General features: G+C 37.2%; 1 protein-coding gene across 1 annotated transcript in view; it reads left to right on the top strand.

The window, feature by feature from the left end:
- The window catches only part of LOC127435924 (NT-3 growth factor receptor-like), a 306,013-nt gene that overhangs the window by 107,938 nt on the left and 171,851 nt on the right, over nucleotides 1-26,224 (top strand). Inside the window, exon 4 of the mRNA XM_051689735.1 lies at nucleotides 270-338. Coding sequence (XP_051545695.1) covers nucleotides 270-338 — 69 coding nt within the window. The remainder of the gene's footprint in view (nucleotides 1-269; nucleotides 339-26,224) is intronic.

Genomic DNA, 26,224 nt, shown 5'->3' with positions numbered 1-26,224 from the left:
TTGGGGGCAGTGGTGGCTCAGCAGTTAAGGCTCTGGGTTACTAACCAGAAAGTTTGGGGTTCAAGCCCCAGCACTGCCAAGATACCACTGTTGGGCCTTTGAGCAATGCCCTTGACCCTATCTGCTCCAGGTGCCATATCATGGCTGACCTTGTGCTCTGACCACAGCTTAGCTGGGATATGCAAAATAAATAAATAATAATTTAACTGTATATGTGCAAAATGTATAATGTGTGACAAAAATAAAGGCTGTGTCTTCTTCCTCTGCAGAAACTTGTCCAGGAACCCTCTGACAACTCTCTCATGGCAACTCTTTCAGAATCTCCAACTTTTTGAGCTGTAAGTTAAATGTTGTTTTCTCTTCTTGATTTATATTCTCAAACCTCCATTGATTTAGCTGTGTTTAGTACTAGCGTTTGATTTTTTTGCACTGTCCTCCTTATTCTCATGCTGGGCTTGGCTTTTTTGCACTGTCCTCATTATCATGCTGGGCTTAGCAACTTTGAACATGTTTATGTGTGAATCTCACAAAACCTGCTAAGAACATATCTGGGCAATTTTTATTCCCAAAATCAAAGAAATAGAAAATTATACATAGCTGAAATAAAATAAAGGCTGTTTTAGGACCATTATATATATATATATATATATATATATATATATATATATATATATATATATATATATATATATATATATATATATTTTTTTTTTTTTTGTTGTTTTTTTTTTTGTTTTTTTTTGCATTTTGACAATATTTTCATGACAATTTAGCAAAATATGTCCTCTATTTCTCATTAGTAATGTAAAACAATCTTATTCTTATATCTGTAAATTATTAAATTTTATTTAAATTCTAAAGTATGTATCCATCATTGTAGCATTTGTAGTACCTTTAATTTATGGTGAAATAAAAAAAAATTAAAAAAGATTGCTGCATTACCGTAATGAGAAATACCATTTAGACGCATTACAGTGATTGAAATTGGGTGAGAAAATTTGCTTGATTGTCATGTAAATGTTAAAAAATGCAAAAGAAAAAAAAAAAATGTATTGTCATAAAATAGGCGTATTTATTTATTTACTTATTTTTTGCACAATGTAATTTCTTATTTCCGTTAGTAACACTTGACAATAAGGGTCTACTTGTTAACATAATATATGCATTAGATAACATGGACTAACAATGAGCAATATATTTTTAGCAGAATTTATTTATCTTTTTTAATGTTAATTTATGAAATTAGAACTGTTCATTGTTCATCAATTAGTATATGTTTCAATTAACACTAACCAAGATAAATAAATGCTAGAAAATTATTTTTCATTGTGTTGATGTTAACTAATAAAGTTAGCTTATGTTATCAAATACAACCCCAGTGTAAAGTGTTACCTTTTTGGTTTGATTTTGCAGTGAAATGTGACCTATCCAGATGTTTTTGTGGGATTCACCTCTAAATGTTTACCTGGCATTTAGGTTGAAATCCTTGTGTATCCGCATGAGACGAATCATTTGACTGTGTCGACCAGTTGCCAGGCCTTCGTCTCTTGGATTATAGCAAATCAAGTAAAGCAATTTCATAATTGTAGAGGAGGTGTTACCACAGCCATGTCCAGTGAATCAACATACAAATAGTAATCAGCCGAGTGCATAGGGCTTTATCCATACAAGCATCTGTGTATCCGCTTGTGTGAGTGTACAGTATGTGCTCATGTGCACGTGACTAAATGTTATATTTTAAGCCAGGGAAGCAGGACAGCTCCTCTGAGGTGGCCCATCTTCTCTGCAGGGTTATCATGTCCTTTGGAGATACTCCATGGAAAGGAGTACTTTTGGATTTCCTGTGAGATATGGAAAATGTGTTTTCATTAGAAGGGAGGCACTAACATAAGGATTCAAAATCAAATCAAATCAAATCACTTTATTGTCACACAGCCATATACACAAGTGCAATGATGTGTGAAATTCTTGGGTGCAGTTCCGATCAACATAGCAGTCGTGACAGTGATGAGACATATACCAATTTACAATAACATCAAATTAACACAACACAATTTAAACATCTGTTATAAACATAATTACACTCAACAGTATACAAATAATAACATACACTGTACAGTATACAATACGCACTATATAGATACACATTATTCAATAAAAATAAAAAATAAAAATATATAAAAAAGTATATATATATAGAATGTACAGTATTGTACTGTATTGACATTCAGGCTGTCGGTTGATAGTCAGTTGTTAAGAGAGAACATAATATAATAATAATAATGTAATTTATGACAGTCCGGTGTGAGATATAAGAGTAAGGGTAATAAAGTGCAGTGCCGATGTATTTTGATCGTGGGAGATCAAGAGTTCAAAAGTCTGATTGCTTGGGGGAAGAAGCTATCATGGAGTTGGCTGGTGTGGGTCCTGATGCTGTGATACCGCCTGCCTGATGGTAGCAGTGAGAACAGCCCATGGCTCGGGTGGCTGGAGTCTCTGATGATCCTCCGAGCTTTTTTCACACACCACCTTGTATGTATTTCCTGGAGGGAGGGAAGCTCACCTCCGATGATGTGTCTGGCAGTTCGCACCACCCTTTGCAGTGCTTTGCGGTTGCACATGTACTCTCCTATCTATACTGGTGGATAACTGTATCTGTATCTGAGTACTACAACTTTGTTTAGGTCCAGGTTAAAATTAGATTTTGAATCACATATTTTTAATATGGACTCAGACTTCTGATCTCCACTGTATATACACTCACTGAGCACTTTATTAGAAACACTATGGTCCTAATAAAGTGCCCGATGTGGTCTTCTGCTGTTGTAGCCCATCCGCCTCAAGGTTCGACGTGTTGTGCAATTTGAGATGCTATTCTGCTCGCTACAATTGTAAAGAGTTGTTAACTGAGTTACCGTTTCTGTCAGCACGAATCAGTCTGGCCATTCTATGCTGACCTCTTTCATCAACAAGGTGTTTCCGTCCACCATTCACTAGATGTTTTTTTTTTTTTTTTTTGCATCATTCTGAGTAAACACTAGTGACTGTTGTGTGTGAAAATCTCAGGAGATCAGCAGTTACAGAAATACTAAAACCAGCCCGTCTGGCACCAACAATCATGCCACGGTCGAAATCACTGAGATCACATTTTTTACCCATTCTGAAGGTTGATGTGAACATTAACTGAAGCTCCTGACCTATATCTGCCTAATTTTATGCATTGCACTGCTGCCACACAAATGGCTGATTAGATAATCGCATGAATAAGTAGGTGTACATGTGTCTCTATTAATGTGCTTAGTGAGTGTATGTACAAGTACTGTATGTTACATACTTGTTTTTATATCAGGAAATACCATACATGAGCATACAGTACATATTATATGTGTTTTATGATTGCCATATATTAGATTTCTGTATGGAAAAACAGTTATTTTCCCCAAATTTCTAAATAATTTGAGAACATTTGGAGGCTGTCTGTTGAATCTAGTGCAGTGGTTCTCAAACAGGAGGCTTTAAATATTTGGACAGTGAGGGGCCTTGGGGTCAAAAAGAACCCCTCTGCTATGCAATAACATGATAAAAATTAATTTAACAGAATGAGCTATGAGCACATGGCATCATACTTTAAGCAAACATAGATCAATCTGGTTGAAATAAAAAAAAGTACTTTTATTATGGCCAAGCCCTTAGCAAACCATCTCGCTTCAAACGTAGTTGATGGAATTTTCTGCTTTTTCATTTTCTTCAATAAATCTAATTGTGTGGCTATACATCTCCAGGATGAAAATGATGACACACCTCTGTGATTATATGCTTTTACTTGATTTCTGATCAGTGTTTTGATCCACTTTGAGTGACTCTATTATCAACTTTTGACAGACAGTTGGTCGTCGTGGAGCCGGTCCACTTGGGAACACATCTGTTGATTAAAAACAGATAAGCTGAAAGACGCTTCTTTTCCTCTGACCAGCATGGAGCTGAAATCACCATTCTTTAAAGCATAAGGCTTTTTTGCTTTTTTTGTGCCTCTTTGTAGTTTAATTTGACCTTAGTGAACACAGAAAGAAATGGTATTAGATTATTGAGACTTTTCATTCATTTTTGAATTGATTAGTAACACTTATTTAAGCGTGATTAAGTTGCGTGGTTCCTCAACTGATGGAGCATTACACTTGCAATGTGACAGAAGTGGGTACAAGTTCTCAAGAGTTGACGTGTGCCAAAAGTGTCATAGAAGCACAACAATATGAAGTGGTTCCTTCAGCAATTGTGTTTTTATCTATCATTTGCTTTTATGACACTATCGTTTAGGTTTAGGATTATGGTTTTGAGGTAGGGAGGTAGATTTTGTTGATTTCCAACATGATAAGAGCATAAACCTTAAAAACCTAATCTGTTAGGGAGAGCTCACTTTTAGCGCCACACAGTGGACATTTCATCTCAGAACTGCCACAGTACGTGTAATAAACCAGTTGATACGATTTTGTAAAAATGTCGCCACGGTCACATCATTTTGTCTGGTTTAAATATTTAGAACGTAGGACAGATAGTTGCATTGGAGAGTGGTCGATTTTTACTGAAGGTTGCTTAAGGACTTGGCTTCGATGCACTTTTGTTTAGACAGTTAATCTTTAGTTAAAATGGCCTGTTGTTAAAGCTATAAAGATGTCTGCCAGTTTAATTTTAGCCATGGATTTGATATATGAAGCTTATATGATGCTACTAAGCACTTTGTATAGATGCACACAAAGGCCTGTATAACTAGCTTAATAGTCTAAGCACATTAGCTTTACTTTAAGAAGCACTCTTGGAATACTTGGATGTATCCGTTGCTGTACTGCCAAGATTTGAAACGCAGGCTGTGGAAATCACACTACAGTACGTCTGCAGCCAGTGCTGTCTCCTTCTACAAGAACTGATGCGAACACCTGCAAAATCCGTCTTAGCGTGAATGCGAGTGTTTGTCCGCACCCACGTGCTAGTGTGCTCACACATGTAATTGCTGTCAGTTTTTCTTCTTGACGGCGATGAGTTGAGAAGGGTGGTGTGTGTGTGTGTGTGTGTGTGTGTACAGCTCAGGATTGTTGATGTAATTACAGTGAAGGAGAACGACCTGAGTGAGTAAGCCAACCCACTATGAATCTTCTGCTTCCTTATCACCATGGCTAGCACAAAGAACATGTGCCAATCTTCTATACTTTCCATGAAAATCCATGTCACAAATTAGAGAGACCAATGAAGAAAAAGATAGCCATACTGAAGGAAGAATGGAATGTACGTTTTCTGAAGGAAATGTGAGTGGTGCTTGCCTTTGCAAAACTTGCCATCATGATGCTACAGTGTTGTGGGTAGTTGCCAGGGGTGGTATGTGGTTGCAAAGGTGTTCTAAATTGTTGTTAACATGTTGCAAGGGTGTTCTGGGTGATTTCTAGGTGGTGTCTTATGGGATCATGTCAAAAGTGTAACCCCCATGTCTACACCATGATATTCTGGTCCTAGACATGGCTTGTGTCCTCCTATGTAAGTCTATGGGATTTTTCACCTATTTTATTGTCTATAAGTCTGATTGCTTAGAAAAGTAATAGCACATATTTCCTCAACAAAATAATAAGATTTGGTGTGGGATGAGTTACACGTCAAAACTATGTGGAATGCCACATTTGACCAATCAGAATTAATAATAGTGAGCCGTGTAATAAGAACATAGTAATCATTCAGTACCATGCTAAGAGTGAATGTAATTACAATCTGATACCATCACTGGACCATGCTACAGCCAGGACACTTTTTGTAACAGAAAAGAGAATGAAAACGTAGGAATTTGGAGTGCGACTGACCTATATTTACATGCACCATATATACATATATACAGTTAGTGTTGTCAAAAGTACCAGTACTATGGTACCAAGTCTGTACTAAAATAAAAAAGATGTCAGGATACCAGTGTTTCTGCAGTACCGGTAGTACTGAGCACTGACTCTATCCGATACCCGCATGTTGTCTGACTGACACACTACTTATTTTAGCGTGTGCTCTGTTACTCCTTTTAAACTGAAATGCACAATTAATCAAATTAAAATAGTGATATGTCCTAGTGTGATTATTTAACCACGAAAGGCTGCAATCTTAGTCTGCATGAGCTGTTTTAAATGAATGTGTAAAGCAGACATATACATTGGAAACTCCACAGACACTGATAATCATTCGTGTTGTATGAGATGACAAAGCAGAGCACTCACTCACTGTGAAGCATGCAGCACATGTAGACTGTATATGTATATAATTAAATAACAACATTTGTGCTTTAATGATCACACATGGGCCATGTAGCAAACTGTTTATCCGTAAGAAGTAATGAGGCTTCTGTCAAAATAAAAGCTCACGTCAAAATAAAAGCATGATTCAAAATAAAAGTTAGACGTATGAAACTGAAGCATTTGCAACAGAAATATATTACAACTGTATAGTACAATGTAATATTTACTGTAGTAATATTTATAATTATAATTAATAATGTTTAATAAATAATAATAATAATAAAAAATAAGTAGTACTGCTGTTGTACTGAATAATAGTTTTGATAAAAAATGCATTAAATTCTAGAAAAATAATTAAAAAAACAAATTAAATTGAAATTGAAATGTAGCTTTAAATAGGCTAAAGGAGTGTGTTCAATAGCATATGACCATATTAGCATATCTTGCTGTTGAAATTTCACTGTTATCGGTACCGACTGCTAAAATGTTGGTATTTTGACAACATTATATACAGTATATATTTATGGTATAATCTACAGTCAGCCTCTCATCACAAAAATAAAAAAGACCACGGAGTCTCCATAAAAAGCTTAATTCAACTTCAAATGTCAAAAGTCTTTTGGTGTCGTGGTGGTTTTGATCAAGTGACAGACTTAGTGGGTGTGTCATCAGGCCTCGGACATTAGTTTATTTGAAATATTAATTGCAGAAAATGGGAAATAAAGTGTCCATGGGGAAATAGTGTCCAAAAGGGGAGTCTGGCATCCTTGTGGTGCAAAGGGGCTTAGTGAAGGTAGGGGAGTGCCCATGGGATGGTCTAGGTCTGGCGGTCGCACACGTGCCCCTCCTTTGTCTGGGGAGCGAGGGGCTGCGACTTATGTGGTGGCCTGTCTTCTCAAGGGCCACGGTGTGAGGGGAAGGCAGCCCGGCAACCTTGCCTGTCGGCCGGTGACATATCTAACTCGTGCCAGGGTTCTGAGGGAGCGGGTCCGGTAATTTAGGCAATTCCCTCCCTGATCTGCTCCTGGACCTGCGAGGGCGCCTGTGTGTGCACACAAGGAGATAGAAGCCGGCTTGCCAAGGGGAGGCGCTCTCTGTGTTTTAATGTCCAGAGGTAGGTAGAGTAGCAAAAAACTGTTCTCAAGTAAAAGTAAAATTAATTTAAAAGAACAATTATTACTCAAGTAGAAGTACTAACATAAATAATTACTTGAGTAAGAGTAAGAAATTATTCAATTAAAAGAGTACTCAAGTAGTGAGTAACTCATTACTTTCACAAATTACATAATGGATGTTAACTCCCCTATATTCCATTACATAATACACATTTAGCATGTATTACAGAATTATTATTATTATTATTATTATTATTATTATTATTAATGGAAGTTCTGTCATCATTCACCATCATGTTGTTCCAAACCCGTATGACTTTCTTTCTTCCATGCAATAAGGAAATATTAAACAGAATGTTTGCCTGAATTACTATTTACTTTCAGTGAATGTGTTTTTTCTCTATATTTTGAAAGTTTATGGTGACCGAAACTGTCAGTCCCTAACATTCTGTCTAACATCTTTTGTGTTCCACAGAATACAGAAGGTCACACGGGTTTGGAACAACATGAGGGTTGGGAAATGATGTCAGAATATTAAATTATGGCTGAGCTATCACTTTTAAGGGATAGTTCACCCAAATATGAAAATTCTCTCATCATTTACTCACCCTCATGTCATCCCAGATGTGTATGACTTTCTTTCTTCTGCAGAACACAAATTAAGGTTTTTAGAAGAATATCTCAGCTCTGTAGGTCCATAGCAAGTGAATAGGTGCCAAAAGTTTGATGCTCCAAAAAGCACATAATTAAATCCATATCTTCAGAAGTGATATGATAGGTGTGGGTGAGAAACAGATCAATATTTGTTATTTTTTGCAAGACATTCTTCTCCCTGCCCAGCAGGGGGTGATATGCAGAGAAGAATGTGAATCACCAAATTACTAGAAAGGTTTCCAAACCTCTCTGCAAATTCATCCAGATCTGACAAGAGCCCTTAAAGCGATAGTTCACCCAAAAATGCAAATTCTCTCATCATTTCTCACCATCATGCCTTCACAGATGTGTATGACTTTCTTTCATCTGCTGAACACAAATTAAGATTTTTAGAAGAATTTCTCAGCTCTTTTGATCCATAAAATGCAAGTGAATGGGTGCCAACATTTTAAAGCTAAAAAATATCAAATAAGTCAGCAAAAAATTAATCCATAAGACTCAAATGGTTAAATCAATATCTTCATAAGCGATGTGATATGAGAAAGTGTGGATGAGAAACAGAGAAACAGATCAATTTCACATTCTTCTTCTTGTGTTTTATTATGGTGAAAACGTGAAAATGTCCCACAGGGACATTATATATAATGCTGAAATATAAACCAAAGCAAGATCACGTTTTGTTAATGCCTACTTTCACTATTTCATATCTTTTAAAGTCCTGCTTGGATTCTTATTTCAGTGTAGTTACAGTTTTCAGTGTCAAAAGAATTTAGATCATTAGTTCCATACACAGTACCGCTGCTTTCTAAACACAGAGTACGCAGCCTGCGTAGGGCACCAACCCCAGTCACGGAACACTCGCTGTATCTGAAACCGCCCCATCCACAATATAGTGCAATCTAATTCCGAGTGTACATTCGACGTACACTTGACGACGGTTCATTGCCCATAATCCACTGCGGGGAAGACTTACGAGCTGGGAGTTTACTGCTTCCTTCACTCCTGCAATGTTTTATTTCATGCTGAATGTATTAAATTACTTTTTGACAAATCATTACTTGATTAAAATAACATAACATATAGAGTGGAAAAACATACAGATACATTTTAAAATGTACTTTTATTTATATTTATACAGAATTTTGCCATTAAGCTGAAGAATTCTTTATTTACTAAATAATTCACTGAGGTGATATTATTTTAACTCAGGAGACTGCACACAGTGGAAATGATAATTCTGTGGATGATTTAAATATTCAGTTATAACATGCAGATTATGATAATCTGGTTGGATGAGGGTGCGATGTGCCCAGAAACGCTACCCATATTGTATTGGAGTTTAAAGATACTAAAATATAACAAATAAATACAATAATGTACATTTGATTAAATGTGTTTACTCTTTATATTAACATATATATTAAAAATGACAAACAGAATGAAGATTTATTGTATTAATATATTATTTAATAAGAATAACAAGTAAGGCTCAAGTATTTTAAAAGTTAATATTTGACACTGTTTCTGCGACAGCCCCAGAGCTTCGATGCTCGGTGTATAAGTCAGCGTCCAAACATCTCTCATCATCTCTTATGCGCGCGCCTCGCTTTGCACGTGCAGAAATGCTGTCTGTTCACGCTCCAGTTCTCAATCACGCAAATGGCAGAGCAAAAGGCATTTACACTTAACTTGGATGTTTACATGGATTTATACAGTTAATCAGCCCAAAGAATCTGCGATAGTTTCCAGTAAATGCGTAAATACTGCTCATGACATGCGGGATGCGGGACATAGCACACTGATGTATTGCTGCACTGATTTAAAAATGTACACTTAAAAACTGATGTCATAAGAGCCCAGTTACAGATTCACCCTGAAAATGACCATCACAATTCACAAAAAAGCCTGTGTTAGCATTAGAGCCACAACTTACCTCGATGTGCTGCCTTAAGATGAAGCTCAGATTTTTATCTTGAAATATCAGCTTGTCTTGGTGTTAAATGAAGGCATTGCATGACAAAACTATTCTTGTTTCACTGTGCGGCGTGAAGAAAGTGCTTCACTTGAAGAGCTTGATGCTGCAGCAGTGATAGACTCGGCTTGAGTGACAGTCTGTGACAGCACGTGCAGCTGTGTGAACTTACGCTGTCGTAAAAGTCTCATTCAATAATCTCTCAATAAATTACACATTAACTAAAATTAAACCCAGTAATGTAACAACAGGAACGCTGTCCATTGTAAAGAAGTATTTTTTTTTTTCATTAGAAATGTAATTGAGTGAGAGTAAAAAGTACCCACTTTTAAACCTACTCTAAAAGTAATTTTTTTCCAAAAAGTTACTCAAGTAAATGTAACGGAGTAAATGTAGCATGTTACTACCCACCACTGTTAATGCCAGTGGCTCTATTCACCTCAGGTGTGCCTCATCATCAGCTGCCCAAATGAGGCTTATTAAATTGCGCCCCTCCTCTCTCCTGCCCACTCCCTTGTGAGCCTGGATGAAGGATGGCACTCGGAGGCGGGGCGACAATGACGAGAGGGAGGGTTGGATCATTCTGCCAACAGTGTCTTAATGCTCATTATCCTGCCTACATGACTACTTGTCAAATAAATAAATACATGAACATGAAATATTTTTTTAGTTGAAATGATTTTATTAGCTTGCTTGTAGAGATTACAGAGTGATATGTGAGGTAGGAAAGATGGCCGATAAAATATCACTTAATGCCCAGATGTGCAGTCATTATTCAGAAATATTTGACCATTGGATGGTGTGATTATCAATCAGAATCGAGTATTCCAGAAAGCTGTTTTATATATATATATATATATATATATATATATATATATATATATATACAGGTGCATCTCAATAAATTAGAATATCGTGGAAAAGTTCATTTACTTCAATAATTCAACTCAAATTGTGAAACTCGTATATTAAATAAATTCAGTGCACACAGACTGAAGAAGTTTAAGTCTTTTGTTCTTTTAATTGTGATGATTTTGGCTCACATTTAACAAAAACCCACCAATTCACTATCTCAAAAAATTAGAATATGGTGACATGCCAATCAGCTAATCAACTCAAAACACCTGCAAAGGTTTCCTGAGCCTTCAAAATGGTCTCTCAGTTTGGTTCACTAGGCTACACAATCATGGGGAAGACTGCTGATCTGACAGTTGTCCAGAAGACAATCATTGACACCCTTCACAAGGAGGGTAAGTCACAAACTTTCATTGCCAAAGAAGCTGGCTGTTCACAGAGTGCTGTATCCAAGCATGTTAACAGAAAGTTGAGTGGAAGGAAAAAGTGTGGAAGAAAAAGATGCACAACCAACCGAGAGAACCGCAGCCTTATGAGGATTGTCAAGCAAAATCGATTCAAGAATTTGGGTGAACTTCACAAGGAATGGACTGAGGCTGGGGTCAAGGCATCAAGAGCCACCACACACAGACACTACAGTTGTCGTATTCCTCTTGTTAAGCCACTCCTGAACCACAGACAACGTCAGAGGCGTCTTACCTGGGCTAAGGAGAAGAAGAACTGGACTGTTGCCCAGTGTTCCAAAGTCCTCTTTTCAGATGAGAGCAAGTTTTGTATTTCATTTGGAAACCAAGGTCCTAGAGTCTGGAGGAAGGGTGGAGAAGCTCATAGCCCAAGTTGCTTGAAGTCCAGTGTTAAGTTTCCACAGTCTGTGATGATTTGGGGTGCAATGTCATCTGCTGGTGTTGGTCTATTGTGTTTTTTGAAAACCAAAGTCACTGCACCCTTTTACCAAGAAATTTTGGAGCACTTCATGCTTCCTTCTGCTGACCAGCTTTTTAAAGATGCTGATTTCATTTTCCAGCAGGATTTGGCACTTGCCCACACTGCCAAAAGCACCAAAAGTTGGTTAAATGACCATGGTGTTGGTGTGCTTGACTGGCCAGCAAACTCACCAGACCTGAACCCCATAGAGAATCTATGGGGTATTGTCAAGAGGAAAATGAGAAACAAGAGACCAAAAAATGCAGATGAGCTGAAGGCCACTGTCAAAGAAACCTGGGCTTCCATACCACCTCGGCAGTGCCACAAACTGATCACCTCCATGCCACGCCGAATTGAGGCAGTAATTAAAGCAAAAGGAGCCCCTACCAAGTATTGAGTACATATACAGTAAATGAACATACTTTCCAGAAGGCCAACAATTCACTAAAAATGTTTTTTTTATTGGTCTTATGATGTATTCTGATTTGTTGAGAAAGTGAATTGGTGGGTTTTTGTTAAATGTGAGCCAAAATCATCACAATTAAAAGAACCAAAGACTTAAACTACTTCAGTCTGTGTGCATTGAATTTATTTAATACACGAGTTTCACAATTTGAGTTGAATTACTGAAATAAATGAACTTTTCCACGACATTCTAATTTATTGAGATGCACCTGTATATATATATATATATATATATATATATATATATATATATATAGCTGAACCAAAGCTTTAGATTATGCCTTAGTGGTATATGTTTTGGAAATGCATACAAATGATAGAATCCTCTTAAATTCACTGCAGTTCTGTAATTTACATTGGTTGTCTCCTCGGGCACTGGCCATCCCAGTGGGGCTGAAGAGAAACAGTAAGAACTGCAATAATCGAGACAGATAGAGAACTGAGATGTAGAAAACTGCTTTCAGCAGAAAATTGTGCTCTGAAATCAGATCTTCACACAAACTGTATTGTACAGAATGAATAGCCATAATTAGTCTGCTTTGTATGATAACACAGCAGAGGCCATGAGACTATCCTAATCTCAGGTGCAGGTATAGGCCAAGTGTGTCATCTATGTTTATTTGCTGCAAATCCAATTAACCATTCATCGTAAATAACAAGCCTGCGGAGGAAACGCAGGCAGAGCTGTGGTTTTTCTTTTTTCAATTATCTATTTTCAGACAACTTTTTTTTTTTTTTTTTTTTACTGTGAGAAATTGAGACAGGTACAGGATTTTAAATATGTCTGCTGATCCTTCACAGCTAGTCCCTGATATCCATCACATTGTTGGATTTTTATTGAAGCTGAAAGAGTTGTTGTTCAGCGTATTTAAGGCAAAAATATTACGTTGTTGCATGGCTGTAACACATTAGGAGAATAGTCCCAAAATTACAGTTCTGTCAAATTTACTCCCCCTCATGTTGTTTCAAACCCATGTGCTGTTTTTTTTTTTTTTTTTTTTTTGTGGAACACAAAAAGAGATTTTTTGAAAAATCCTCATGCTCATGCCTCCATTGTGACTGGCTGTCAAACTACAAAAATAACAGTGGCATACGGAAGTATATTATTGACAAATGTCTTTGATACAAAAAAAGCACACTAAATTGCGCAAATTGAAACACATTGCATAACAGTTCTTGCATTTTTTGGAGCTTCAATTTAATATGGTTGTATATTTAAGCTGTGATTATTTCAACTGAAAACATTTTGCACAAAATTTAATCATTAAAAATGTAATAATAAATATTCACCTTCCAAAGTTCTGTTCCAAAATATTCCATTTTTATTTGGTGAGGTCCTCTCTCTTTTGCTCTTCATCAACACCTGAAAACACCACCAAGTGGTAAAGGCTAGTAGCAGCAAATGAAGATTTTGCATCGGCACTCTAATGCTTTTCTTGCAATGCCTAAGAATCAAATATGAATTGAATTTTGCAATCAAATTTCCAACCAAATTTGAACCACTGAAATTTTAGAAGGGAATTTGCAAAGCAAAATATAATGGACCGAATATTACATGTCAAATATATATATATATATATATATATATATATATATATATATATATATATATATATATATATATATATATATATACAGTATAGCCCAAAAATGCAAGCACTGTTAATGCAATGCCTTTATGTTTCAGTTAGTGCAAATTTAGGTCATTATTCACAGGTTTTCTTCTCAAGTGAAGCTCTCAAATCTCATTTTCCATCCTGCATATTCAAAGTTTGGTTATGACACATGAGAATCAATGGTGTTTAGATCCCGAATGCGATTTCAGACTTTCGACAAAGTACTGTAATATTATCATTGAAAAATCCTTTTTGGAGCTTGACAGGCATGGCATTTTCAATTGTCATTCCATGGAAATAGCTGTGTGAAGATTTTTCTAAATTTCTCCTTTTGTGTTAGGAAACAAATAACAGTATATGGATTTGAAACAACATGAGGGTGAGTAAACAATGACAGAATTTTTATTTTTGGCAAAACTATCAGGTTACTTAAAAAAACTCAGACTAACCAGATAAGCATGTGTCCTCGCATGAATTTCTTATCATACTTCTTGTACACTGCTGTATGTGCGCTGAAAGATTTTATATGTTTTTCTCTAAAAAACAAAAAATCTCACCTAAGATAAATTATTTTTTCACCTTTACCTTATGTTAGCTGGATAGACGCATGAGCCTTAATGGCTTTAGCTAGTCTCCTTGTGTCTGAGCACTATCAAGTGCGTGTCTGGCTACAAATGGTAAATCTTCTAAACCCGCTCGTAGGATGATGATATGATACAATCCGAAAGACAGCCAAAGCACAAAAGTGCATTCACCACAGTCCGCAGACTCAGTCACTCAGCCGACGCTTTCAGGCTCTCGGCTAGCAGCTGCGAGCGCCATCAATCCGTTTTATACTGTTGACCTTTCTCTAATCCCTACCTGTATAAAGCGGCTCCCACAGACATGAACTTCATGTCTAGCTCATTGCTAGAAGGATCATCGCTGTTAAAAAAGGACTAAGAGTAATAGTGACTGTAAACAAGCAGTGGAGGAGTCTGTTTTAAGGCATTTATTACCATCATTTATAGCTGTCTGGATTGTATGAAAAATACAACAAAAACAAAACCAGTTAATGACTGAAAGGGACTCTTCACCCAAAAATAAACATTTTGTCATCACTTACTCTCCTTAGACACCGTTTACTTTCATTTCATCATTTTTCCTTGGAATGAAAGTGAATGTTGACTGAGGCTTGCATTCTGCCTAACATCTCCTTTTGTGTTCCATTGAAGAAAGTTATACAGGTTTGGAACAACATTATGGCATGTAAATGATGACAGAATTTAAATTTTGTGTGAATTATCATACATGCATGATAAGAGATCTTTAAGTAAGAGTTTTTAAGGGGGTCTGGGTAGCTTAGCAAGTAAAGACGCAGACACCTGGAGTCACAAGTTTGAATCCAGGGCATGCTGAGTGACTCCAGTCAGGCTTCCTAAGCAACCAATTGGCCCAGTTGCTACAGTAAGTAGAGTCACGCTGGGTTAACCTCCTCATGGTCGCCATAATGTGGATCTCGCTCTCGGTGGGGCGTGTGGTGAGTTGTGTGTGGATGCTGCGGAGGATAGTGTGAACCCTCCACACGCACTAGGTCTCCGCAGTAATGTGCTCAACAAGCCACATGATAAGATGTGCGGATTGACGGTCTCAGACGCAGAGGCAACTGAGATTCGTCCTCTGCCACCCGGACTGAGGCGAGTCACCCCGCCACCATGAGGACTTAGAGCGCTTTGGGAATTGGGCATTCCAAATTGGGGAGAAAAGGGGAGACAAAAAAAAAGTACGACATTTTAAGTAGATGAAAGCAAAGGTTGTTCTAATTTGGATAATTTGAAAGTTTTCTCTGTTGGGCCCTGACCTCCCTAGACTAGAATACCAAGACCATTGAAATCTGTGCCCATTTTAGGAGTGATTGCACTGCAGGTGGTGTCCATCAGAGAAATGGAACCATGGCCAGCAATCTAAACATTGCCAATGTAGCGTGCAAGTAAGTATTCTGGCTTGGGTTCACTTTTAACAGTCCCTTTCAAACACAAAACAGAAAAGGGCAAGAAAGCAGCATGCAAACTCACTCATCTTAATTGGATTACTGATTGGGAAAAAACTGTTAAGCCTGGTGACACATTATGGAGGGAGTTCGTAAATTAATCTTCAGTTTATAAGGATGCTTAAGTCATTATGCATGAATCTGGAAAAGGTTTAAAATGCATATATTCATTAGGCTTGGGACTGTTAAACAGATCTTGGCAACATTGCAAAGAATCACATTTCCACAGTTATGTTTACTTCCTACAAGTATATCTGATTCGTATCTGAACATCTAGGCTTTGTTCACACTGCACCAAATTCTGACTTGTTTTTCAAATCTGATCTAAGACTGACTGTCTCTACTGTCACTTTGCAGGTGAGTAAATCAGATCTGCTATGTAATATACAGTTGTGCTCAAAAGTTTGCATACCCTGGAAGAAATTGAGAAATGTTGGCATTGATTTGGAAAATATGACTGATCATGCAAAAAAAACTGTCTTTTATTTAAGGATAGTGATCATATGAAGCCATTTATCATCACATAGTTGTTTGGCTCCTTTTTAAATCATAATGATAACAGAAATCACCCAAATGGCCCTGATCAAAAGTTTACATACACTTGAATGTTTGGCCTTGTTACAGACACACAAGATGACACACACAGGTTTAAATGGCAATTAAAGGTTAATTTCCCACACCTGTGGCTTCTTAAATTGCAATTAGTGTCTGTGTATAAATAGTCAATGAGTTTGTTAGCTCTCACGTGAATGCACTGAGTAGGCTAGATACTGAACCATGGGGAGCAGAAAAGTACTGTCAAAAGACCTGCGTAACAAGATAATGGAACTATATAAAGATGGAAAAGGATATAAAAAGATATCCAAAACCTTAAAAATGTCAGTCAGTACTGTTCAATCACTTATTAAGAAGTGGAAAATTCGGGGATCTCTTGATACCAAGCCAAGGTCAGGTAGATCAAGAAAGTTTTCAGCCACAACTGCCAGAAGAATTGTTTGGGATAAAAATAAAAACCCACAGGTAACCTCAGGAGAAATACAGGCTGCTCTGGAAAAAGATGGTGTGGTTGTTTCAAGGAGCACAATACGACGATACTTGAACAAAAATGAGCTGCATGGTCGAGTTGCCAGAAAGAAGCCTTTACTGTGCCAATGCCACAATTGACAACACCTTGACACACCTCACAGCTTCTGGCACACTGTAATTTGGAGTGACGAGACCAAAATAGAGCTTTATGGTCACATCCATAAACGCTATGTTTGGAGAGGGGTCAACAAGGCCTATAGTGAAAAGAATACCATCCCCACTGTGAAGCATGGTGGTGGCTCACTGATGTTTTGGGGGTGGGTGAGCTCTAAAGGCATGGGGAATCTTGTGAAAATTGATGGCAAGATGAATGCAGCATGTTATCAGAAAATACTGGCAGGCAATTTGCATTCTTCTGCACGAAAGCTGCACATGGGACTCTCTTGGACTTTCCAGCACGACAATGACCCTAAGCACAAGGCCAAGTTGACCCTCCAGTGGTTACAGCAGAAAAAGTTGAAGGTTCTGGAGTGGCCATCACAGTCTCCTGACCTTAATATCATCGAGCCACTCTGGGGAGATCTCAAACGTGCGGTTCATGCAAGACGACCAGACTTTGCATGACCTGGAGGCATTTTGCCAAGACGAATGGGCAGCTATACCACCTGCAAGAATTTGGGGCCTCATAGACAACTATTACAAAAGACTGCATGCTGTCATTGATGCTAAACGGGGCAATACACAGTATTAAGAACTAAGGGTATGAAGACTTCTGAACAGGGGTCATTTCATTTTTTTCTTTGTCGCCATGTTTTTTATTTTAATTTTTTATGATTGTGCCATTCTGTTATAACCTACAGTTGAATATGAATGCCATAAGAGATAAAAGAAATGTGTTTTGCCTGCTCACTCATGTTTTCTTTAAAAATGGTACATATATTACCAATTCTCCAAGGGTATGCAAACTTTTGAGCACAACTGTATTTGCATAGGTTACTACAGCAATGGCTTAAGTGTTAGTACAATATAATGAGATTTTTTCTTCAACAACAACTGAAAGTGGAAAGAGAGGAAAGAAAACTGGAAATGTGCCTCAGCTTACTGTATGTTCACACTGAACTCGTAAATCGCATAAGATGACATTACTGTATTTTACACATTCATATATATGTCTGAAATCGCTTACTCGTTCACTTTTCACTAAATAGCGAATGTCACATAGTTCTCTATTTGCGGAAAGAGTGAGCATGAATTAATGAATTTGGGCACGCATTGCCTCACAAATGATATAAATATTACTTGAAATTTGATTTGAACATTTAGACTGAAATGCATTTCAAAAATATTATTTTGTTTCCATTTTATTTTGTTTAAGACTACAAACTAAATGGATTTGAGTTGGATTTTAGCAAAAAAAAAAAAAAAAAAAAAAAAAAAAGCCTTTCTGAACAAAGCCTTGCTGTCTCTGTATATGGTAGCATTTATAATGCTTTGTTGAAGATACCTTGTTTAATGTTGAAACGAACAGAGGTAGCATGTAAATTTTGCAAAAAATTCTATAATAATGAAAAAAAAAAAAAAAAAACACTGCCTATCACTCTTTGTCTATGATACCATTTGAGGCATATTCAACTAAATGTCTTACAAATTAAAAAAAGCTGTTGTTTTTCACTGGTGAAATATAACAGGAGGATGTGACTAAACTGTGAAGGAAGTGTTTCGACAGTTTGAAACTGTGCTGAGCGAGTTACTTTTGTCTCTTGCGTCGATCTTTGACCCCATCTGTTTCCATGGCTATATGTGATCTTGTCTTTTCAGATGTCAGACCGCAACAACACAGTTTGCTCTCCATCAAGACAAGGCCAAGCTTTTGTTACACTATCTAGTAAAAGCATGAAAAGAAAACATAGAAGGTTGATAGAGAACTGTCAGTAATTTACTGGCCATTAAAATTGATATGCTGCTCTTTGGAAGAATCTGTGGGGGGAAAACAACTGCAGGTTTCTTGAATCTATATGAAAGGGTATCATTTGAACTGGAATCTATATGCATGTCCATTGATTTTCAGTATTAAAGTGAAGCTCTGAGAATTTTTTTTTCTTCATAAAAACACAGTGCTGATACATAATGATGCACATTTTGGCATAGTGGCAACATCCTTCCATCCATTCATCCATCCAGCCTTCCATCCATCCATCAATCATTTGGGAAATCTCTTATAGATCGAATGTTTGAAAGATTGAAAGAGTCAAAAATATGCTGCCGTTTTCTCTCACTCTCTTTCTCTGTTGCTTTTGGTGCTTTACCTGTGGAATAATAGGTATGGTGCTTTAATATTGATTGTTAGCCTGAGGTAATCACTCAGAAGATGAAGATAATAAGCTCAGGACAGAACTAGAGGTGAACATGACTGATGCATATCAAAATGTTCATGCACTGGTAAAATGTCCTCCTCTTTTAATTATTACTTCCCACGTACCCTGACGATTAGTTACATACTTAATACAATTCTGTTAAATTTTTTTCTGTATTTTTGTGGCATCTATTGCAACACCAATATCCATCATTCACAATTTTCCTAATGCGCTTTACATCAAGACATTAGTACAGGACTGATAGGGCCTATAAATTCCTATGAAATATAGATTTTCAATAGAAAACTAAGTGGACTGTGAGCAACTGGAGCATTCACACAGTTTTGAGTAGGGCTGGGCAATATATATATATATATATATATATATATATATATATATATATATATATATATATATATATATATATATATACAGTTGAAGTCAGAAGTTTACATACACTTAGGTCGAAGTCATTAAAACAAATGTTTTAAGCACTCCACAGATTTCATACTAGTAAACTATAGTTTTTGCGTTAAGTCGTTTAAGACACCTACTTTATGCATGACACAAGTAATTTTTCCAACAATTGTTTACAGACAGATTGTTTCACTTTTAATTGACTATATCACAATTCCAATGGGTCAGAAGTTTACATACACTAAGTTAACTGTGCCTTTAAGCAGCGTGGAAAATTCCAGACAATGATGTTAAGCCTTTAGGTAATTAAACAATTAGCTTCTGATAGGCTAATTGGAGTCAATTGGAGGTGTACCTTTGGATGTATTTTAAGGCCTACCTTAAAATTCAGTGCCTCTTTGCTTGAGATCGTGGGAAAATCAAAAGAAATCAGCCAAGACCTTCATCCTTGGTAGCAATTTCCAGACTCCTAAAGGTACCACATTCATCTGTACAAACAATAGTACACAAGTATAAACACCATGGGACTTTCTCATCTCTCATCCTCTGTTGTGCAAACACAACTCAAGCCTGACAAAACAGGGCTGCTTCTTGCGTTTCCGTCCAATCCATATTGACGTGTGTCATTTAGAGCTTTGGTCAATGACAAGTCTTTATCACTGCGGATGCTCCCAGTGCCCGATGACAGCTTCCTGTCAAGTGCTTATGGAAAACACCAAAGCTTGCGCCCTTGTAGACTAATGGAAACTGCCTCCTGCCACCCAGTGTATGTGAGTGGAGTGAAGCGACAGCAAATTCCCCTCCCTGCTCAAAGCATTCAGTAATTACTCCGTTCCAACTCCATTTCAGGTTTTTCATCCCCCATTCCTCATGTTACTCACCTAGACTGCTAATAGTCTATTAACCCTATGTTAGACATATGGTGAATTGATGCTGACATGTATTTGCATTCTCTGCACAAAACTGCTTAAGTGTAATTTGGTTTGCTCGTCTTAGCTGATTTAAGATGGTCTCCCACCTGACCAAGCTGGTCTGCTAGCCTGATCATTTAAAAAGTTCCCTAAACCACTCTAAAACCAAACAACAGGCCAGCCTGACCAGGTTGGGAGGCCAACTAAGACCAGCACACATATCAGCGCAAATCAGTTCCTTGCTCCAGTTCTACTCCACACCACTTAAATTCTCTTCTGCCACTCTACATGGTAATATCCACAGTTTTCATGACTAACCACTGGGCGGCATCATGATGATTATAATGGCCGCTGGACTGTTTTCTAGTTTTGGTCTCATTAAGAAACAATTCAAAAACTGCCAATATCAGCTTTACAGAGAACAACAACCTTTTTAAGTGTTAATTGTAGTAAAAATGAGTTCAGGCTCAGCTTGTGCTGTTGTTGACTGTCATAACAACTCAAAGTAGTTAATGATATCAACGTAACTAACCTTGGTTCATACAGTAGCTTCGTGTCATTCATCCACTCCTTAAACTTTGACTAGTGAGGCACTGTCAAAAAAATGGTCATCACCACTCTCTAAAGTATCAGTGATATGGAGCCACAGGCTTTTTTGACAATTTTTACAAATTTAATACATCAAATACCACATTATACACCAAGATCACGTCTGTTATTACAGCTTTGTACATTTCCCCCACAAGCCAACACAGACTAGGCACTCAAGAAACTGTACGGGAATATAAGCAGACAGGAAACTGTGCACCATGAGGCCACGTTTATTGTTGCAGGGGATTTCAACAAAGCCAATTTAAGGACAATAACACCAAGATACTTTCAGCATGTTACATGCAACAAACAAGGAAAACGGGTTTTGGACCACTGTTACTCTCCCTTCAGGAATAGTAACAAATCCCTCCCCTGCCCACCATTCGGCAAATTGGACCACTCTTCCGTTCTGCTTCTGCCCGCTTACAGGCAGAAACTGAAACAGGAAGCACCCACCCTCAGAACAATCCAGCACTGGTCGGGCCAGTCAGATTCTATGCTACAGGACTGTTTTGATCACGTGGACTGGGAGATGTTCCGGTCCACCTCTGATGACGACATCGAGGTCTCCGCAGATTATGTAATGTTTTTTATCAGGAAGTGCATAGAAGACATTGTGCCAACCAAAACTATATGGATCTACCCCCGTGGAGAATTGAGCAAACACTGTCTCCTCTGTCAGGTAGCGCGTGATTGTGTGCGACACCCTGTTTGATTGATAATTAGGTTCTGATGATGGAAGGACTTTAAACTTTAATTAGAATATGATTAAACAAAGCCCCCATCATATGGGATCAGGATAACGATGCAGGAAAGCCAATTTAATCCCTGTAAGAATGACTTACAACATCACAAGAAGGTAATGAGAGCATGCAGTGAGAACCCTAATGTCCTCTGCATGGGTCTCATTCTATCTTTGAGGAGCCATGGAGGGTCTTTCCTCTACCACATATTCATGCACAAGCTTGGATATGTACCTCAAAAGTGACATTCTGGCTTTAGAAATTATTTTATTTATTTATTTATTTGTGGGGATGTCATCCCTGCTGTAATACAGCTTAAACTAGGTTAAGGTGGTTTACTGGTCTTAGCTGGTTTAAGCTGGCCTAGCCAAGTCAAAATGGAATTAAGTTGGTCTAACTGATATTTTAGCTTGGCCAAGGTGGTCTCCTTGCCTGACCAGCTTAAATGTGCCCAAAACCCTTCTAAAACAATCAAAACAGACCAGCCTAACATTAGGAAAATCCCAATGGGATTTGCAAAACCTCAAAGTCATGGCCTAGTGGTTAGCACACATCTTCCAGACAAAATGAGCTCATGCAAGGGATTCAGGTTTGAATTTAGCCTTCGTCATGTACCACTCTATTTCCACCCTTTTTTCTCTCATTTGTTACTGTCATCTCTCCACTTTGCTCTCCAGTATCAATAAAATTGCAAATATCCCCCCAAAATGAAAAAAGGCAAAACATATATATGCATATGCAAATCTTCTTCTCTTTTAAGGTTAATAGCCCTCTCTTTGTGCTCCATATGCACTGTTATATGCTGTCTTTGCAAGTTCACCAAAAGTCCACACCGTATGCATGTGAATAGAATCTCCTATTCTGCAAGTACCAGGCACTCAAATTGCCGCCTACTGTGATATATCACAATGCATGACCCCAGCAGCTTGAAAATGGTAGAGCACACCACCAGAGATGTATCCTTCAGCTTAACCTTTCATTGCCATCCCAATAATGAAGCTGAATGGGTCTGTCCACATTATAGCATTCAAGGCTTACTCTGTCAGACCGTTTTGTCTTAAGGCGAAATGCTCTGCAACATTAGGTGTACCCAGCTGCCCTATACACTTGGCGTGAACAGGATGACTTACTGTATGACACTTTCTTTGAATAGGGTACAAAATTGGACCTGGAACCCTTAAAAATTAACGCATATTTTTATATATATATGTCAACAGCTGATATGTGAAAGAAGATGCTTAACCTTCAAAAAAGATTGATTGACTTTAATGTTAATGGTGCAGTTTTCATTTAATTTACATTTTATAGGAGGTTTGCATTGTTTACAACCCTGTTACGGAAATGTCTAAATACAGTTTGACAAATCAAAAAGCAATAGATATTAAATAAAATATGCATAGTTTGAAGTAACAGGGTAGCAAATCTATCCTAAATGTAGCTATCATTCAGTAGGGGCTAGCTAGTTCTGGACCAAATGTTGGTTTGTAGTTATTTATAGACTTAAATTTCCCACAAATTAAAAGAAAAATATTAGTTCTTTTTTATATATATTTTTTTTATTTTATTTTATTTTTTATTTTATTTTTATTTTTTTACATTAGCTTAGGTATTGCATTTCTGGTCATTATAATTAGTTCTTTTTTTAATTACAGTGAACTGAATATTAATTCTGATTATTTCAAAATTATAACATTGTTGTATGATTTTAATTGTTGCATACAGGCGAAAAGATCGAGAGGTGAGACAGGACAAAATCATCTAGGTTAGGTTAATTTTAATGTTTAACAGTTTATCTAACAAATCGAATAGTTCTCACTACCAAAAACATCGGGTTTGTGCCTGTAATGCTTTAAAAACTTCATGGGACACTATGTTCGTGGAAAGTGCTGTATAGCATTGTGTTGTCTAACAGTCCAAAAATTTGCGGTATAGACTGACAGCATAAGGATGTAATTGTCTGCTAAACGCAATTGTCATTATATTGGGATTACGTTGTATTTTTCTTCCTCTTGGTACTTTGTAGTGAAAAATTGTTTCCAGAGAGAGTGCTAGTTGAGTGCCAAGACTATGAGTGTCTGGAGTACGTACGGCCTAACTCGTCTTTCAATGCATAGCTGACATTTACTCATCTTGTACTGTTTTAAGATGAACAATTTATTACTGGAAGCATGATTAAAGGCATTTTTTAGCTTTTTGCTTTTGAATTGCTTCATATCTTAAAAGCTCAATTATGCTCTTAGACATACCTAGCAACATAATGGCTGTTTGTCACCTCCATCGCTGTGCCGCTTTGATTAAGGCAGAAGATGTGCATATATTCACATTTCTATATCACTATGTGCTAGGGCTGCACAATTAATCATATTTTAATCACGATCACGATTTCTGCCTCTCATGGTTAATTAAGCATAATGGTCTGCTATATTAGTGAGCTAGCAAACAGAAATGATCAGATAGCTAAAGTTGTAAATTGTTGCTCATTTTTATAATAGGCTGTGTCTAAAGATGACAGGTCCAATCACAAGTGCTTCTGAGTCTATTTTCAACTCACCTGACCAATCGAGCTCTCTTCAGAAGTTTGCCACTGACCAAACACTTTTCAGTTTCAAGCACGCACTGAACTTCAGAGCCACAGATGTTTATGAGTATGTTTCATATAGCACTTTGATTGATACAAGGCTCGTATCAGGAAGCTGGAACATGCTGCCTTCGGAGACTGTGGACGTAGGATGAAAATCTGATGCCTTTCAAACTATTCTGAGACCAGTCATTCAACAACTCTGTCTGTTCAGCCATTAACTGATTACGCAGCAAGTTAGCTGAATAAACGTTGGTTGCAGAGTGGTGTTACAGCAGTTTTAGAGTGGTTCTGTACTCAATAGCCATGAATTCCATCTCGCGCTCTCATTATACACCGGTAGCTGTGCTCGGAATTTGGTCCGGTTCGTGTGCGTCGCTAACGTGTGTTGAACGCGCTAAAAAGCACTCCATATTTACCTCATTGCACATTTGCGTAATTTCAGGTATTTTTGCCCATTACAAGTGTCTAAAAAATCTAAAGTAAACCCATGGCACCAGGGTTTTGTGGGTCGAGGAGGAGATAAGAGCATTTCACCAGGTTTGGATGGAGCACCAGAGCCTGCCAAAACAACACACACACTTCAGTTTTTTTGGAAATAAAGCATGGGCAAAACATTAATTTTATCAAAAAGAAACATTTACTTGTTTGTAGTTTTAACACCTTGTTCAACATGAGAGCTGCTGTTTAATGTAATTTTATTTTTTATTTAAGAAACAATATCAAAGCTGTGATATTGTTTTTTTTTTTTTTTTTGGTCCACATTTTGCAGCCCTGCAATAAAAATAAATAAATAAAACTTCGAAGGGCAGAATAATCGTGATTAATAATTGTGATTACAATTTTAAGCAAAGTAATCGTGATTATCATCTTAACCATTATCGTGCAGCCCTACTATGTGCTTTCCCCCGCCCAATCTTCAATGCTCTAGTGGTTTTATTCAATGGTGTCCCCTCGTTTGGCTGCATTTGAATAAGGAAATGCATGCATAATGCATGGCTGGTGTGCGAATCTACTTTGGAGTACTTTGTTTGGGAATTTTTTCCAAGCACCCATGTTCAATGCATCAATGTCCCTTGTGTTTTTTTCTTTTTCTTTCCCAGCTAGCAGTCACCTTGACCTTTCTAAAGGTTAATTTTATATTTTATTCAAGTTTGCAAGGTATTAAAATAGTTATGGTCTCGATAGCTTTGAATTAGTTCTCATAGCCAGAACACAATAGTCTTCGCCTGCTGAAAAAAACTTAAACCAGTTAAAACCAATTAAGACCAACAAACCATCTTAAAGATATATATATATATATATATATTTAGCAAGGCATCATTTTGTTTTTAACATGTGGGTTATGAATTAAGCATGTTGTGTGAGTTGAAGTATCATCGTCTGCAATGAACCATTTCATGATGCTGTTTAGTAAGAAAGTAAGCGTTTACTCCTCTAGTTACACATGTTAATTGAGTTTTAAGGGGTTGAGAAAATACTTAGATGCTCCTTTTACCATTATTCATCAAAGCTCCAAAATGCAAGTGAAGAACGCAGAGCCCAGGTCACATTTGTCCTTGTGCATAACTTACAGACAAATTTATTAAAGAGACATGTGGAAAATGTCCCTCTCTTTTGTGCAAATGAGCAACAATGCTATTTCCATGCTTCTTCAAACCAAGCTTACATTTAGGCTCATTTCTTATGATGGTATTCAGCACTATATGCCTCT

This window comes from Myxocyprinus asiaticus, chromosome 46 (assembly GCF_019703515.2).
Source record: "Myxocyprinus asiaticus isolate MX2 ecotype Aquarium Trade chromosome 46, UBuf_Myxa_2, whole genome shotgun sequence".
Lineage (NCBI taxonomy): Eukaryota > Metazoa > Chordata > Actinopteri > Cypriniformes > Catostomidae > Myxocyprinus > Myxocyprinus asiaticus.
The sequence above is the reverse complement of the archived record's forward strand: the minus strand, read 5'-3'. Positions and strand labels throughout refer to the sequence as shown.